Raw genomic sequence first — 19,356 nt, 5'->3', positions numbered from 1 at the left:
GTGACTCCAGTCTGACACATCTGTACACTTGTAAGGAAAGAGATTCTCACAGTTTTGCTCATAGAAGGAAAAATAATATGTCTGCTGAAGTGATATAATTCCTTTGAAATTATTTTTAATTTTATATCAAAACAGAATCAATGGGAGTTAGAACTAATATAATTTGGAAAATCTAGTATATATAATTTGGAAATCTAGTATATATAATTTATAGTATATATAAAATCCAAATGTAATTTGGAAAATTATAATTCAGAACATCTAGGAAAACATTTGAAAGAGTAATCCCATTTCATCCTTAATATCTATTAAAATCAAATGAGTGACAGTTGAATTTTTAGATGTGCTAGTTTCCTTTATTCACCTTGCCTTCTAACAAGTACCCTAAAAAATGAAACTTGAGTTTGAAAGTTAAAAAGAATCTATTTAAGGTGTGATAGTTAAATAATGTTGTACACCTAATTCCTTTTTTGATCTAATTGCTCTGTCCTCTTAATTTGACTAATAATTATTTTTATGTGATGCTTTTATTAGTTGATTATGTTTATGAAGTTCTTATATAATAAATGCAATTATTCACCAAAGCAATAAAATACTTGTTTGTCACAGGTAGCCCCATTTGAATGGTGGCCTTTCTGTAATCTTTTGAATTAACCTAATAAAATATTAATTTATCACATTAGAATTAAAAACAGAACCCTAAAAAATGCAGCTGATTCTGATTTAGGTCTAACACAAGAATATTTTTTGATAAGTCTAGTTTGCTTTTCTTATTTAAAAATAAGAATATGTTGCTTCAAGAGAATTTAGAGAAATTCATTATAAAAAGTAATTTAGAATTTACTATGGGAAAAGACATTTTTTTCTCAGGAATTTTCGTCTGGCTTGGGATTCATCTCATACTGTGAATGAAGTGTGAAAATATCTCTCCAGTTCCCTGAGGTTGCAGAACAGTGCACATGCCCCCTTATGTTCTACTGAAAATAATCAAGTGAGAGGATTTCCCAAAATAAATAATTTATTACTGAAATGCTGAGTTTATTTGGTTTCCTAGAAATGACTTAAGAGAAGCTGTTTGGGGGCTATTTACAAAATAGAAATTAGTTAGTTCGTTAGTTCCTTAGAATGGGCAGGTTGGTTAAATGTAAACTTAATTGACTTTTTTTAAATTCCCCTTCATTAGGGCCGACAAATCGAATACATAGATATAGAACGGCCCTCAACTGGAGGCCTTGGATTCAGTGTGGTGGCCCTTAGAGGTCAAAATCTGGGAGAAGTCAACATCTTCGTGAAGGAAGTGCAGCCAGGGAGTATAGTTGGCAGGTGAGGAAGTGTGTTCATTTTGCTTTTTGCTAATTTTTTTCTAACAATTCTGAAAAACATTAAGGAGAGTAAGAAACTAGTCATACCAGAACAGTTAACAATAGCAGCTAACGCTTTCCTCTTCTTATGCATTTTTCAGACCTTTTGCAGATATTCTCACATAGACTTGTGGCATCAGTCTAGCTAGTAGTATCATTATTCCATTTTATAGATGTGAATGTTCAGAGAAGTTGAGTGGTTTCCCTATAGTCACAGAGCTGTTAATGCTGGAACTATGATGTGATTCTCAGACTGTCTGATGGCAAAGCTCATGTTCTTTTCATTCCATCACACTCTCTCACAACTGAATGTGATGCAGCAATGGTTTGACCAGTAAGATGGGCATATTGAAATTTACATTCTATATATTACATTATTTATTAAACTTGAGATTGTAACAACTTTTTTATTGGTCATAACATGCTGTTTATTTCACTTATTGTCAACAAAAATCCCTCAAGTCTATGTGATTCCCCCTCTGCACTTGTGCCTGAGTTTTATCTTTTTAAGGGTTATGTGTAAGACTTGTATTTTGTCTCTACTTGATTTCAGCTCTTTAGTTTATTCTTATTTAAAAAGCACACAATTCAGTATATTATTACTTTTTAAAAAGATATATTAGTGTTACTATTGCCTATTAGAAAGCTAGCAGCACTAGCATAACTATTACAGAAAACTCTGTCAATAATATATTTTTGGATTTATGTTTTCTACATATTGGGGATCAGTTCTAATCTCAACTGAAAATTCAGAAATGATGGATTTTTATGACCTTTCTACCTTTATTCTACAATCTAATGGAGCATTTCCTAAAGTTTGTTCTGAGGAGTTACAGCAGTAGTCAGCTATATATTTATTTTATAATATGCGTTTATTTTCATCTGGCTTCTTTTATTCAATATTACATTTGTGAAATTCATCAACATGCTTGATTGTAGCACTGTTCATTCATTTTCATTGTTGTATAGTATTCAGCCATACAAATACACCATGATATATTCATCCATTACACTTAAAGAATTTTTTAAATTTGTTTTCCATTGTGCTGGGTCTTTGTTACTGCGTCTGGGCTTTATCTAGTTGTGGCGAGCAGGGGCCACTCTTCGTTGGGGTGCATGGACTTCTCATTGTGGTGGCTTCTCTCGTTGCAGAGCATGGGCTCTGGAGCTCACAGGCCCAGTAGTCGTGGGGCACAGGCTTAGTTGCCCCAACATGTGGGATTTTTCTAGACCAGGGAGCGAACCTGTGTTCCCTGCATTGGCAGGTGGATTCCTAACCATTGGACCACCAGTGAAGTCCAGTAGTCGGTTATATTTGAGAAGCTCAACCCTGTGTTTGGAAATTAGATATACATACTTAGGATAATCATATAATTTATTGTCCAAGTTGGGACATTTTGGAGAGTTAGAGGCTGTGCCATTAATATGACACTGAGACAGCAGGTATAATTAGGACTATTCTGGCAAAGCTAGGCAATCCAGGGTAAACTGGACTTACAGTCACTTGACAGTAGCTTCTTTAAGGCTATGAAGTCCCTTGACAAAAAGGCTACTTAACTTTGATTGGCTCAGATTTTCTTTTTAATTTTTTTTGACTTAAGAATCATTATTGGGATATAATTCACATAATGTAAGTGTCACCCTTTTGGGGTATATAATTCAGTGTTTAGTGTATTTTCAATGTTGTTAACCATTTTGTGGTCCATTCTATGTCTCAATTACTCTGTACTAACTGGTCTGTAAGTACAATTTGAGGTGAGCACTTCCGATAAGAGTAGTTTCATATTTGAGTGTGTAAAGACTTGTCACCACAGCTAAGTAGTCAGGGGGCTTCCTGGAAGCAGTGGTGCTTAAAGGAAATTTGAGAGGCAACAGTGGAATCTCCAGAGGTGTCGGGCAGAAGGTGCCGGGGAGATGAATAGACACTTTACCTGTAGCCCTGAGAAGAGGTGGAACATAACTCATATCTTAAGAGTGTGTCTGGTGTTTATCTGATGTGGAAGTTTAGTGCAAGGCAGTACAAGAAGTCGCTAGAGAGAGGTAGAGGCCAGCCATGCAGGACCTTCTGGGTCATTTTAAATGGTCTTTCTTTCTTCTGAGGATTCTCCACATAGAACTGTGTTATATCAGGGGCTTACTGAACACCCTTTGGCTCTTGAAGTCACGGAAATCCATTATTTCTGAATGTTGCAGTGGACAGAAGACAACTGGTCTCACCTTGAATGCAAAGTGCGAATTCATTTGTGTATATTAAGTATGAGAGAGTTAAATTATAAATAATAGTAGGAGTAAAATGAGTTCAGCTTTAGAATGCATCAGAATAATATTTTCCAGAAGACTCCTGCAGTTTATTTTGGGTTAAGTTTATATTCCCTAGGCAGATACTGACTGGAAAGAAATGAGATGTCCTGGAAGTCTACTGGGTAGGGGAAAAGGTAGATTAAAATAGAATTGATTTCCAGAAAATAGAAAATTTGAGTGTGAGTAAATTAAGGACCAACTTATTGCAAAATGAGTTATTAATATATCAGGGTCAAAAAGATTCAAGAGCAACTCATTCATTTGGGATTAATTAAGAAATTTCCCTTAATGAATAAGCTGTGAGTAGGAATTTAGGTGAAGAAGTTAGAGGAAGGAGGATGTGGGAGATAGGGAAATGGAAGGTGATTCCTGGATATTGTCCTGGGGTGGTCATATTTAAAAATAAATGTTCCTTAAAAAAAAAAAAAAGATTTCTTCAGGACTAGGGAGGAGTTCACAAGCAACATTTTCATATATGTTAAAAAAATATGTATATATTTCAAAATTATGAAAATCATTTTGAAAGTAATACATGGCTATAATATAAAATATAGAAATATATTAACTCCTCCTCCTACATACCAGAAACCTCCTGGACTTTGACTACCCTAAGACAACTGTAGGAAACACATTGGAATGTTTTTTTTTGCTGCACCGTGTCACTTGCATGACGTTAGTTTCCCAGCTAGAAATTGAACCCAGGGCGCAGCAGTGAAAGTGCTGAGTCCTAATCACTGGACTGTCAAGAAATTCACTAGAACATTTTCTTTTTATAAAGACAAGGTCTTAAAGTATGTACAATTTTATATCATATTCTTATTCTCTAATATAACATAAGCCTTTCCTAATAGTAATAAAAGGATATATATAAGCAACATTTTTAATGCAATATGACCTATTGTAAGAGCCACCCACAATTTTGGCATCAAAAATTGAAATACCCAATTTGTTAGTTCCAAAGGAGAGTATAAAACATATGAGTCCCTCTTCTCAGAAAACTTAAAATCTAGTAGGGAAGGATGTAGGTAGCTCTGTGGCCAGCATACTTAGTAAAGATGAATGCTCAGTGAGTGGTAAGCAAATAGCTCAGAGCATCATGATAATGAGATGAGTGATGAAGAGACAGGAGACAGAGGCAATGACACTTCTTGCAACATGGAGGGTGGATTGAATTTGGCTGAGTGGAGTGGAAGGGCATTAGAGATAGAGAAAACCATTTACACAAAAGCAGGAAATACCAGACATGTTTGAGAGGGAAAGAGTAGATCAGGATAGTTGGAAAAGGGGTTTATATAGAAAGGAAGCCAAGTTGGAAGAGTACTTTGGGGCCAAATGTAGTGGCCTTTGAATACCAGTCAAGTTTACATTGTGTCCTAGAGGTCAGGAGCTACCGAATTCTAGTCCTTGATAAAGTTTTGCTGAACCTGCTGCTGTGACCTGAGAAAAGCATAAGGGTGATATAATGGAATTTTCCTAATTCTAAATTTATGAATTATACTTCTCTGTTCTGAGATGAATCCCTTCTCAGAGAGATTTTTACTTTTGAAGGTTAAAGAAGTTCTTTTATGAAACAGTCATGACAAAATTCTTTCCTTTGACTCTCATTATTGGCCAACAACTATAGACAGTGATTATATACTTTTGAGATGAGGAATACCAGCACAGTTCAGTTCAGTTCAGGTACTCAGTTATGTCCAACTCTTTGTGATCCCATGGACTGCAGCATGCCAGGCCTCCCTGTCCATCACCAACTCCCAGAATTTACTCAAACTCATATCCATCGAGTCGGTGATGTCATCCAGCCATCTCATAATCTGTTGTCCCCTTCTCCTCCTGCCTTCAATCTTTCCCAGTGCCAGGGTCTTTTCAAATGAGTCAGCTCTTTGCATCAGGTGGCCAACATTTTGGAGTTTTAGCTTCAACATCAGTCCTTCCAATGAATATTCAGGACTGATTTCCTTGAGGATGGACTGCTTGGATCTCTTTGCAGATTCAGCACAGGAGAGCCTAGAAAAATAAACCTTGAGGAATTTTGCAAGTCAGACTTTGGGTATTAGATAAGGATCTCAGTTAGATGGTTGACCTTGAGAATAGAAAGGAAAGATGGGTGGATACAAGAGAGATAAAGATAAGAAGGAACTGTGGAGATAATGTAGAGGAGGAGGGGTGTTTAGGAGATAATGAAGTCATATATAGTAAACCAGAGTAAATCCTACTCTTGGTATACACTTTAAGAAGTTACAGAGTATGGTTTACAGTCAGAATCTTTAGATAAGATGCTAAACTCCCTTTCTTACATGTAAAATTTAACTAAGTACTTTAAAAGGTGATTGTGAAAAATAAAGTAGATAATGCCTATAAAGCATTTAGCAGAGCTTCTGGCTCCTAATAAGTGCTCAATAAATATTAACTATATTGAGCATTTCTGGAGGAGGGCATGGCAAGCCAGTTCAGTATTATTAGATACTAGAATATTCAGGACTGATTTCCTTTAAGATGGACTGGTTGGATCTCCTTGCTGTCCAAGGGGCTCTCAAGAGTCTTCTCCAACACCACAGTTCAAAAGCATCAATTCTTCGGTGCTCAGCTTTCTTTATAGTCCCACTCTCACATCCATAAATGACTACTGGAAAAACCATAGCTTTGACTAGATGAACCTTTGTTGGCAAAGTAATGTCTCTGCTTTGTAATATGCTGTCTAGGTTGGTCATAGCTTTTCTTCCAAGGAGCAACTGTCTTTAAATTTCATGGATGTGGTCACCATCTGCAGTGTTTTTGGAGCTCAAGAAAATAAAGTTTCTCACTGTTTCCATTGTTTCCCCATCTGTTTGCCATGAAGTGATGGGACTGGATGCCATGATCATAGTTTTCTGAATGCTGAGTTTTTAAGCCAACTTTTTTGCTCTCCTCTTTCACTTTTATCAAGAGGCCCTTTAATTCTTCACTTTCTGCCATAAGGGTGGGAATGGGAAACCACTTTAGTATTCTTGCCTTGAGGACATATGTATACCCGTGGCTGATTCATGTTGATGTATGGCAGAAACCAATTAAAATAATTAAAAAATATTAACTATAATAGCACTTTTTTCCCTTAAGATTTTGCTAATTTCTTTTTAAAAATATCCCCTTTTCCTTGGTTAGCAACTGGGGATTGGTGATGGGAAGAAGATAAGGGCTCAGATATAGATTTGGAAATAATCTCTCGCTTTTCAAGGAGAGTTTGGCTTCTATAGACAAATGTTGGAGAAGTAAGGGACAATGGAGATGGGGTGCATCTGCTAGAGTGGAGGTTATTGCTGACCATATAGCCCTATGTGGTACATGTAGAAGTCAGATTGGAAGGAGTTCAGGGGTACGGGATGGTGCCACAATGAGGACAATGCCTATACTTGCAAAACTTTAGCACTGGGGCCCTATACATTGTTTTTGCTTATTTTCCAGCCAAATGGCTTTTAAAATGGTGTGGTGTGTAGGGATGCACTACTTAATTGGTTAATTAGCTAATAAGTGCTTTGATGAAAAGCACTCTGAAGAGCTCTGTTACATTATGCAATTAAATATTTCAATAATTGTATTAACTGAAGTAGTACCATAAGGTATAAACTACTTGAATAATACATTTTGAAAACCAGGCTGTTTGGATGGGAGGGGAGTTTGGGGGAGAATAGACACATGTATATGTATGGCTGAGTCACTTTTCTGTCCACTTGGAACTATCACAACATTGTTAATCAACTATAGTCCAATATAAAATAGAAAGTTAGAAAAATCTGGCTGTTATATCACTTAATATTTTCTTCTGTCATCAAGGGATCAAAGGTTAAGGGAAAATGATCAAATATTGGCTATTAATCACACGCCACTGGATCAGAACATTTCCCACCAGCAAGCAATTGCACTGTTACAAGAAACCACTGGATCTTTGTGTCTAGTCGTGGCCAGGGAACCAGTCCACACAAAAAGCAGCATTTCTACCAGCCTACCTGATACAAATCTGCCTGACACAGTGAGTTGCAAATTTGGAAAAATCCTTAATTTTGAATCATACCTTTGTTTTTAATAAGTGTAAAGATATTTAGAAGATGTCATTTTACTTGTCATAGTTCAAGAAAGATTACATCTCCAAAGACAGCATTAGCATGTTAAACAAGATAGTTCATGAAGAGTTTTTGTTGTGTTTTTCAGTGTCCTCTGCTTCTCCTTGTTTAAGGTTATTATTTAATGTAGGGGTTAATTTATAGTATTGGGTGTGATTTGTTTGGTAATGGAAAGAGTTCCTTGGTCATGTAACCACTTAACTAATTAATCTGGGAGTTTTAATTAGAGATTTACTATGAGTATCTTAAGATTTGGTTATTTGCTTTAAAAATATTGTTTTTATAAATTGGATTTTTTATGCCTAGATTATGGATACTGCAAAATTACAGAAGTTTTTTTTTTTTTTTTTTTGCGTGTAAGGATGTGTACTGAACAATTTAAAAGAATAAAAGTTAAAAAAGAATAAAAGATTACATTCCCTTGGGAATCTTTAAACTTGCTTTGTAACATTTCATAGATTTTGACCTGCATCTTCAGAACACAATCTAATAAATCTTATTTTCTTATAACACTAAGTGTTGGCTGATTTATTTAATTTTCATTCAGTAGGAAAAAGAAAAAATAGACTTTCTGGGTACAGTGCAAGGTCGCAACACTAATGTATAGACGTTTTCCCTATTGTAATCAGTAATATTTATAAAACACAATTTACATAATAAATGGAATGAACAAAGTGGTAAGTTGCTTAGCACAGTGGTTAAAAATAAGGAGTCTGGAGTCAGGCTAAGGTGGGTTCAAGTCCAGCTCTTACTTCATAACTGAGTCTTGCTGGGCAGATCCTTTGAGTTCTCCACACCTCAGTTTCATCATCTGTTGCTTGAAAGTAATAACAAAGTGTCTAGTTCACAGAGATGTTGTCTAGTTCACAGAGATGTCCTGAGGATTAAATGAGACTGCATTAAATGTGAGGCTTAAATAAGAATGCATGTGAAGAGCTAAGCACAGTGCATGGGGCAGAATATTAACTGCTGTCCCTAATTCAGGCATTTTTAGCAAACATCGTTGCTTCCTGGATACTAGATATTGTTCCAGGTGTGAATCTATTAGATATTCCTGATAACTCTGGTTATTTTTAATATTGTGTAATAACTTTCCAAATTAGTATAATAGAAAAACTAAGTATGTGTTGTGATTCATGGACTCGCAAAGAGTCGGAAATGACTGAGCGACTGAACTGAACTGAAGTATGTCCTAATGTCTTGAGGGGTAGACTTTTGCCCTGCAGGTGGATTATGTGGATTTAATGTATACTTCTGATGGAGCCTGCTGTTAGAGGAAAAATGCTTATGTCTTTTAGTCTGCTTTGTATAATCCTTTTGCCAATATCTTCAGTTGGGTCTACATTTCTTCTCCTTCAGAGTCTCTTCAATCATTCTGGTCACTCTGTCCTTCTCACCATCTTATGCTTCACACTGCTGCCAGATTAATCTTTCTAAACCACTGTTTTGCTCTTGTTTTTTCCTCTTCTAAAACCTTCAGTTATTCTCCTTATCTAAGCCTAGCTTTGCTCTTAAATTTCCCTTTTGCTTAAATGTATTTTTTCTCTATAGAGCAATTCAAATGCTGCCTTTTCCTTGAAAGTGTTAGTCGCTCAGTCATGTCCAACTCCTTGCTACTGTAGGGGCTATAGCCTGCCAGTCTCCTCTGGCCATGGAGTTCTCCAGGCAAGAATACTGGAGTGGGTTGCCTTTTTTCCTTGAAGTCTTTCATAATTTTTCATTGGATTTGACCTCTTGTCTCTATAGCCCTCACATCTTTATAATATTTTATAATTCTCTTTTAATTCAGATAAACACATGTTTATTGGTTCCAACTAAGTGATTGGCACTGTGCTAGGTATCAGACATAGATAGGGGAAAGAGGCAGTGTGTTTCTCTCTGCTTGGAGCTACAGTGTCTTATGATCCAATATTCTGTCTTGTATTTTAATTGCTTATGTTTCAGTTTACCTCTCTACTAGATTATAAAATCCTTAAGAGGATCTCTGATCCTATAGAATTCATCTCTGAGTTGCTAGAAAGTTGACTTGATTAATTACATGAATGAATATTAATTTTTTTTGTGTATCTGTTATTCTAATAATTACTGTACTGATAAGCAATGAATGTATGTGTTTTTACTAACACTTTGGTTTTTGCTTGCTATTACTTTGTAGATTCGTTGGGGCCATATTGAAGATGTTGAGCTCATTAATGATGGCTCTGGATTAGGTTTTGGAATTGTTGGGGGAAAATCAAGTGGTGTCGTTGTAAGAACTATAGTTCCTGGAGGATTAGCAGATCGAGTAAGTTGACTTTCTTTTATTTCATTTTGGTTTTATACAATTTAAATTGTATGGCTTAAAATGTAATTATGTAACATGGGTTACTAGAATTATGGTTCTGTGACCAGAACTTAAGGATAGCTAGAAATGTTTTTTTCTATAAGTGTTAATGTGTACTCACTCTGTTTTATTTTAAAAAGCTCCTAAATCAGTATTTTTGGGTGTGTATGTATGTTTTTTTTTGTTTGTTTTTTTTTGCGCTGTGATTGACAGTCATCTTGACTCTATCAAAAGACAATATTTTTTATTGAAAGGAATCATTAATGGGAATTGCATTCTGAGTATCCATGTTATTTTCTCTCTGTGTATCTTTCAAGGGTGTAAATGTTAAGATAGTACAAAGATTACAAACTTTTATTCCAATGTTGCATGAGATAAATTTCACTAGAATTATAATTTTTTGACATTATAAATAAGAATACTACCCTTCATGATTTAGCAGTGTTTAAACTGAAAGTGGGCCATTTTAAAATTTATCAACTATTTCTGCTTAGTTTTCCATTGAAGAAAATGTTAAGTACTACCTTGAATTTTTAAAAAGCACTTTAGAAATTTGAAGCTACTTAATAATGAGTTTATGTTACATAGACTGTCCATGATAATCAGTATGACATATAAATTGTATGGGTTAACATCTTTGTTGTTGTTGCTGTTTGGTCGCTAAGTTGTGTCCAACTCTCTTGCGACCCTGTGAACTGGAGCCTGCCAGGCTCCTCTGTCCATAGGATTTACGTCTGCTGCTGCTGCTGCTAAGTCGCTTCAGTCGTGTCCGACTCTGTGCGACCCCATAGACGGCAGCCCACCAGGCTCCCCCGTCCCTGGGATTCTCCAGGCAAGAACACTGGAGTGGGTTGCTAGTTACATATAAATTTATCCCTTCATATAAAGTATTAATAAAAATATATAAACATAAAAGTATCAGTTAATGTGAACATACAGAGTATTAGTAAAAAACATATAAAGTATCAATAAAAATGAACTTCCTGTGCACATATAGCTTTGAGGCAAACTTCTTAGCTCCCTATTTCTAGTCAAGATTGTTTCTCCTTATACAAACTGTGGAGCTACTAATATTCCTGTTATTCTTTCAGCAGCTAAGTTTACTTATTTAGCGTAATGGCTTTCAGAGTTTTGTCTGTGGGCCCTGAGGGTCCCTGAGTTTCTTGCAAGGGGTTTATAAGATCAAAATGACTTACGTAATAATACTAAGATGTATTAGCCTTTTCACTATGTTGACATTTGCACTGATGACGAACAAGCAGTGGTAGACCAGGCCTGCTGTTGCCTTTGTACGCATCAGAGCAATGGCACCCAGCTGTACTAGAAGTCGTTGCTTTCTTCTTTACCATGTGCTTGCAACAGCAACAAAAATGGCAGTTTCACTTAAAAAAGTGCAATGAAAACTAATTTAAGTAAAGTCTGACCTTTAGGTGCATGTCTTTGTAATATTGTGTTACAGAATGGAGTATACCATATAGCACTTCTGCCATATACTGAAGTATGGTGGTTGTCTTGAGGAAAAACATTTGTGAGACAAACTGGCCACTTTTTAATATGGAACAGCATTTTAATTTTTAAAATTTATTTCATTTTTTAATTCCTTGCCTTTATTCACAAAATTTTTTGAGATTTAATTTTTTTGAGATATATTATTTTAGTTTTAGGTGTACAGAATAATGATGTGATACTTCTGTATATTATGGAATGATCACCACACTGAGTCTAGTTAACATCCATTACCACATAGTTAAAATTTTTTTTCTTGTGAAAAGAGCTTTTAACAGCTACTCTCTTAGCAGCTTTCGGGTATACAATACAGTGTTTTCACCTATAGTCACCGTGCTGTGGTTTACATCCCTATGGTTTACTTATTTTATAGCTGAAATTTTGTTTCTTTTGATCTTCTTCATCCATTTTGCCCACCTTGCCCCCTGCCTCCCCAGCAGCTGCCAATCTAGAATGTCATTTTTATTTTTGAAAGAATAACTGATAGAAAAATTATTATTCAGTCTTGGCTGTCTGGTAGACATTTCCTTGAATGAAGTAAGCCTGTTACTTAAAGGAAAATAGCTAACAGGATTTGTTACTGATGATAATTTGAGTTTTTAAGCAGAAATTGGAATTTTGGAAAATATTTCTCTGATTAGATTCTTAGTGCTATTAATAAATATGATTTTTTTACATTAAATAATGTATTGAGCGTATGTCAGTATTTAGAAAATCTGCATAGCGATGAGTCAGTAATTTCTGAAGATCAATATATAGAATGGCAAAATAATATATAGGTAAAAAAAAATCCATTCAAAATTCAAGATTGATGAATAGATTTTAATTAAACATTATCTGAAAACTTGATGTTGTTTCAGATTCCGCACTGCAACTAATCTTTAAGAAATCATCACTTGTCAAATTTTGGTGTGTTATCAAAGAATTAGGCTAAAAGGGCTATGGAAATACTCTCCCATTTTCCAAATATATATCTGATGGAGGCCAAATTTTCTTTGTATACTTCAACCAGAGCACATTGCAACACACTGAAGGCTGAAGCAAATATGAAAATTCAGCTGTCGTCTTTTAAGCCGGATACTAAAGAGATTTGTAACAATTTGAGAATATTGTTCTTCTCACAACTTTTTGTTTGTTTGTTTTAGAAAGTAGAATTTTTGTATAATTGGGCACCAGAGTTTAACCAAGATGACATAAAGTGTAACCGTGGTACCATCTCTCACTACAGTCAAGATAATGAACATATTCATCACCCACAAAGATCTGTGACCTTTTGTAGTCCCTATTCCTTCATCCTCAATTATTTTTTAGTGTAAAGGAGATCAGGAAGGTTGAGAATGGTCATTTTATGGGTGTTCAAAACACATCTGTGGCCCGAAACAAATAATAATCTTTAATTTTTTTTTTTTTAAATTTAGCAACTTAGAAAGAGATGAAATATTGTGGAATATTTTGGCATCTTTTCCCACTCAACCCCCCTCCTTTCAGTTCAGTGTAGTTCAGTTGCTCAGTCGTGTCTGACTCTTTGAGACCCCATGGACTGCAGCGCGCCAGGCTTCCCTGTCCGTCACCAGCTCCTGGAGTTTGCTCAAACTTATGTCCATTGAGTTGGTGATGCCATTCCAACCATCTCTTCCCCTTTGTCCCCCTTCTTTAGCAATTTTAATAGACTTATTTGCTAGAATAGCATTTTTCAAGATGCAAAGTGGTTATTATTAAAGAACAAAGGGTCAAAGAAATTTAGAAAGTACCAAGTTAAACAAAATCAAATAAATTTCTTTACTCTAAGAATTATCTGAGTTATTAAATACTGATGTACATTATGTATTTTCACAAGAAGAATGTGATGTGCAGATTTTCCGTTGGTGGCACTGTTAGTAAAAGCCCAGGTCTGATTTTCATCCTTTCCTGGAAGGGATTGTCACTGTTTCAGGTCTTCAGAATGGGGTGGTCATGTGTCCATCATAGTCATAATGTAGAAGTGAGTTTTTATGCTAGACTTTGTTATCTGCCTAATATACTGTATTCTTGTATAATTCTTAAAACAGTCATAAATTTTATTACCAAATTATAGATATGGAAACTTAAGAAATTGCCCAAAGCTACACAACTTCGAAATGGCAGAGTCAGAATTGAGCCCACATGTGGCAGATTTACTGTTTAAATCTGCTTATTCAGAGTTGATCCCAGTGTTTTCATTTTCTTGCGTACACCTGTCCAGGGTTGGTCAAGCCTATCAGGGAATTGCCAGCTCTAACAGTAATGTTGCTGTTGGCTCTCTTATATAAGGAATATGTGCTGTGCTGTTGTAGTCCCTCAGTCGTGTCCAACTCTATGGGACCCCATGGACTGTAGCCCACCAGGCTCCTCTGTCCATGGGGATTCTCTAGGCAAGAATACTGGAGTGGGTTGCCATGCCCTCCTCCAGGGGATCTTCCCAACCCAGGGATTGAACCCAGATCTCCCGAATTGCAGGCAGATTCTTAACTGTCTGAGTCACCAGGGAAGTCCAAGAATATTGGAGTGGGCAGCCTATCCCTTCTCCTGGGGATCTTCCTGACCCAGGAATCAAATCAGGATCTTCTGCATTGCAGGCAGATTCTTACCAGCTGAACTACCAGGGAAGCCCATGGTGAGACCTAAATATGGGGGACAGAGCGTTATTCTCTTTCCTCTCTTCCTCATCCCAGCTAAATGGCAGATAAATCTCTTCAATTAATTCTGTGTTTTGTTGCTAAATGTTTAGAGTTGTTGCTTATGTAGCCTGATTATGGCTTTAAAATTATTAAAGGGAATATTGCTTTTCATTAAAATATACTCATACTTTTGACTCTTAATACTCACTGTTGGCTATGGCAATCTTCATGGTAAGGGAATATGAATGTCTTAAGTCCTTCATTAAATGTGGTTGAAATTGATCATACAGTGATACTTACATTCTGCTAAAGGGATTGATTAATACTAAATACTTTCTTTAAAGACTATAAACTTGTATAACAGAAAGTTAGAAAAGCAAGTCAGTGTTTTTTAATTTTATTTTATTATTATTATTTTTTTACCATTTATTTTTATTAGTTGGAGGCTAATTACTTTACAATATTGTAGTGGTTTTTGCCATACATTGACATGAATCAGCCATGGATTTACATGTATTCCCTGGCCCCTGTATTTCCTTTTGTGTATATGTGTACAAGTCAGTTGGGGGATATGGTAAAGAAAACCTGAGCCTATAGAAGTATCAGAAATGGATGCATCTGAGAAGGCTGTAAGCAAGACACTAGGCTAAAGCTTTTGACATGTAGTATTGAGTTTAGTGCTTACAACTCAACGAGAGAGGAATTTATCCCCATCTTGCTTAAAGAAGGATCTGAGATTTACATAGGATCAGTAACTGACCTGTGGCCCTACACCTTGACCAAAGTAGTTCCAGGATAAACTTGGATGTGTCTGACTCCAATGCCTTTAGTTGTCATTTTACTGTTTATTTCCTCTAATGTTGTAAATGAAATGAAAAAATATTGATTTATATGAATTTTTTAGAAATGTTCATTGGTACATAGTTACAATGAGGGGGCTTCCTTGGTGGCTCATTGATAAAGAACCTGCCAGTGCAGGAGAGGTGAGTTTGATCTTTGGGTCCAGAAGATCCCCTGGAGAAGGAAATGACAATCCACCCCAGTATTCTTGCCTGGGAAATCCCATGGACAGAGGAGCCTGACAGGCTGCAGTTCATGGTGGGATCTCAAAAAGAGTCAGACAGGGCTTATTGACTGAAGAAGAAGAAGAACAAGTTACAATGAGCAATCAGTGGATGTCATTAAGGTCAATTCCATGGAGAGGGAAATTATTTGATATTGTCCCAAGGTACTCTCCAAAATTCACAGTACCTGAAACATACATCTTTTGAGAATTCTGTTCAGCTATTTCAGAAATTTTTAGCAGTTAGAAGTTTGTTTGTTTTTTTTTAATTGGTATAGGCAGTGTAAGACTTCTTTGTTTTGCAGAAATCTCTTTCATGTGCTGTGGAGGAATTCTAAGGACATCAAATACATTGAGTTACCCTGTTTTCTCCCAAAGGTGACTTGTAGAGCACAACCTATTTAAAAGTTGTCATGAATTATTGACTTTTTGGTATCAGGCAGTTATGAGTCATGTTATAATAGCTATCCATTAACCTTTAATATTGGGCTTCCCTGGTATCTCAGCTGGTAAAGAGTCTGCTTGTGGTGCAGGAGAACCCAGTTTGATTCCTGTCAGGAAGATCCCCTGGAGAAGGGCTAGGCTGCCCACTCCAGTATTCAAGGACTTCCCTGGTGGCTCAGGTGGCAAAGAATTCACCTGCAATGCGGAAGACCTGGGTTCGATCCCTGGGTTGGGGAAGATCCCGTGGGGGAGTGCATGGTAACCCATTCCAGTATTCCCTCCTGGAGAATCCCCTTGGACAGAGGAGTCTGGTGGGCTACAGTCTGTGGGGTTGCAAAGAGTCGGACATGACTGAGTGACTAAGCACACACAACTTTTAATGCTAAGAAGGAATGGGACCAGCCAAGGATTAGAGAGTGGGCGTGAACTATTGAGGAAAGTGAGGAATTTTCCTTCTAGAATAATCAAGCATTCCCTGGTGGCTCAGATGGTAAGGGATAATCAAGCCCCAGCTTGAGGCCCCTGAACAGTTGGTTATTCTCAGTAATTTTACTTTATGTCTATAAACTGGTATTTTCCTTATCCTTCAAAATTATTGGTGAGGGCTCTGGAAATTTGAGTAGCATAGGGTGGACGTACTTATTTTGGTTTGGCCAAAATTTTCATTTGGTTAGTGAGTATGTTCAGTAAAATTTTTGGTGAAAATTAAAATGTCTTTTATTTTTACTTAAAACAGTATGAACTTTTTGGCCACCCAATGCTTAGTGCCTTCCTTTAATTCCTTAAGGGAAAGAGCATTTATTTTATAAAGTCATTATTTTCTTGGAGAAGGCTGTGGCACCCCACTCCAGTACTCTTGCCTGGAAAATCCCATGGACGGAGGAGCCTGGTGGGCTGCAGTCCATGGGGTCGCGAAGAGTCGGACACGACTGAAGCAACTTAGCAGCAGCAGCAGCATTATTTTCCGTCAGTGACATGTTGCCTTTTAATTAAAGATCAATGATAGAAATAGCTTGGAATCAAAAGTGGTAATAATTTCACTTTCTGAATTGGGTAGGTATTTAGTGTTATTTTTTAATTTCCAGAGAAACATTTATTTCTTTTGTAGCTCAGACCTAAAATCCTTTAGATTTTCAGATAGTTTTTGAATTGAAATTATCATGTATAACAGCCTAGCAGGGAACTTAAAGTGCAGAGTAATAAATATTTTTTAAACCCATAAATGCTATGGATTATGCTAATTTAGCATGGACATGCTAATTTGAATTAAAGTATTTTTTTCTTTAAAAAAAACCTATATAAATGATACTGTGTTTTCTCTATAATAGTGTATTACCCCTTCCTCAGCTATTTTAACTTTTTGCCTTTCATACTATCTTTGCCCTTATGCATAATTTTTCTCTCTTTTGAAAGAATCTGTGAGTTAATAAACTTTTATATTTGAATGTGTGATTAGCATGCTATGACTTTGAATTTTGGCATAGCTGTTTATTGGCTATCATTGATTTATGATTTCTGTTAAAGAATAAAAAGGACTCCATACCTTTTAGTTTCCTTCTACAATAGACAGGCTATGAAAGGAGAATGTTAATCAGAAAGTATCAGTAATATGCAGCATTTGGGGCCGCCGGACTTTAAAAGCTAGCTGTCATTTTGGTGTCTTTCCTATCAATCTGATTATGATTGTTTTTGCACTTGTAAATTCTGTAGAACACCTGTTTTTCTGAAAGAAGAAAATGTTTGACTTTCAGTGACAGGTGCAAATTATCTGCATCATTTTAAATTGAGTTGAGGTAAAATAGGGAAAAAAATAATGCTTAGGAAATGACTAAATATGTTCTTAGCATGAAATGTCCTTTGTCCAAGTCAAGTATGCAAATACTTATCGCCATATTCTTTATTCTGTGTTCAGGGCATAATTTTGTTCAAGAATCATTTATTCACAGAAGCATCTTACCCTTATTTTTCATGAATACTGACTGTCAAGTAGTTGGTGGTTTTATTTCATGTTTGTTGCATTGGTAAAAATAGAATATCAAATTATCAATGCTTAAAGTAGAAATCCAGCAATTAGTTTTTTCTTCTTCCATAATAATTTTCTCCTTGCATCTATTACTTTTCTCTAAGTCTTTCCAAATGTTTCTGAATTGAATTGCCTTTCTGTTTTACAACTTCTGTTTGCTTGCAGTAGCTTCTAGTGCCTTCTGCAGAATTCACAGTAAAGCATATAGTTTTCTACTCATTATTTTGATCTAACACCCTCTTTCATACAGGTTTCTGCAAAACTGGGGAAAAGGAAGGATGGGGAATTGAATTTAGTTTTAAGGCCTCTTTTCTTTCTCCTTCTGATGAATTGTTATTAATGAGTGAAATTAGAGCAATGATTTCTCAGAATAATTTTGTTTTTCTTTTTTCTTGGATTAAAGGATGGAAGACTCAAAACAGGGGATCACATCTTGAAGATTGGTGGCACAAATGTGCAGGGAATGACCAGTGAGCAAGTTGCGCAAGTGCTAAGGAACTGTGGGAATTCTGTCAGGATGCTTGTTGCAAGAGACCCAGTTGGTGATGTTTCCATAACCCCTCCTACTCCTGCAGCCTTGCCTGTTGCTTTGCCTGCTGTGGCCAGCAGGAGCCCTAGTTCTGTGAGTATGCAAATTATTCTTTCGTCATAAATTCAGTCTGGCTGTGATACATTGCCGGATTAGAAATGCTTTCAGTTCCAAGTGCCGTGCGCATGTGGGTCAAGTCTCAAGTGCTCAACAGTGAAGCAGAGGAGAGCCCAACTTGGAGACACTAGACAAGTCTGATTTTCTTTTTTGTTATTTCTCAGGGTTAAGGTTTCTACTTCCCTGAGCCTCTACTACTCATCTGTAAGTTGGAGTCTAATAATACCTGCCATTCCTATTTCATTAGATTGGTGAAGAAATATCCAGGTAGTGGAGGGGAAACTTTACATACTGGTCAATGTATGAGTATTATCATTGATAAGACCAAACTGGCCAAGGGCAATAGACTCTAATAATATTAACATTCTGATTACTAACAATTGTTATAGTTATATATTAATCATTATTATTATTCATTATCAAGCACCTAAATTTATCCAAGTCATCTGAATTCTTTGGAAGAATTCTGCAAGATAGGTCTTATCCATTCAATAGATGAGGAGATAGGAGTCCAAATAACTTATTAAAGGTCATACAGGTAGCAAGTTGCAAACTGGGATTTGAATTTAGATCTTTCTGGTCCCTTCTAAGTTTTTTCTTTGTTTTTTCCTTCCAGTCTTACTGAGATATAATTGACATATAGCACTTTATAAGTTTAAGGTGTACAACATAGTGATTTAATTTACATACATCATGAACTAATCATCACACAGTAAGTTTAGTGAACATCCATTATCTCTATCTGTATAGATACACAATTTAAAAAGTAGAAAAGTTTTTCTCTTGTGATGAGAACTCAGGATATACTCTCAACTTTTATATATAATATATGATACTAATTATACTTATCATGTTGTACCTTATACCCCTAGTATTATCTTAAAACTGAGAGTTTGTAGCTTTTGACCACCTTAATCTGGCCCCCTCATCCTTCAATTCCAAGTTCTTTCCAACCA

At 36.1% G+C, this 19,356-nt stretch overlaps 1 protein-coding gene across 5 annotated transcripts in view; it reads left to right on the top strand.

The window, feature by feature from the left end:
• PATJ (PATJ crumbs cell polarity complex component) overlaps positions 1 to 19,356 on the top strand; it is a 365,401-nt gene that overhangs the window by 15,989 nt on the left and 330,056 nt on the right. For all 5 annotated transcript variants that reach the window (XM_061121728.1, XM_061121726.1, XM_061121727.1 and 2 more), the window contains exons 5-8: positions 1,184 to 1,323; positions 7,473 to 7,668; positions 9,915 to 10,043; positions 18,158 to 18,376. In XM_061121728.1, coding sequence (XP_060977711.1) covers positions 1,184 to 1,323; positions 7,473 to 7,668; positions 9,915 to 10,043; positions 18,158 to 18,376 — 684 coding nt within the window. The remainder of the gene's footprint in view (positions 1 to 1,183; positions 1,324 to 7,472; positions 7,669 to 9,914; positions 10,044 to 18,157; positions 18,377 to 19,356) is intronic.

Source organism: Dama dama, chromosome 20 (assembly GCF_033118175.1).
Source record: "Dama dama isolate Ldn47 chromosome 20, ASM3311817v1, whole genome shotgun sequence".
In the NCBI taxonomy this organism is placed as follows: Eukaryota; Metazoa; Chordata; class Mammalia; order Artiodactyla; family Cervidae; genus Dama; species Dama dama.
Note: the sequence above shows the minus strand (reverse complement) of the source record. Positions and strands in the feature narration are given on the sequence as shown.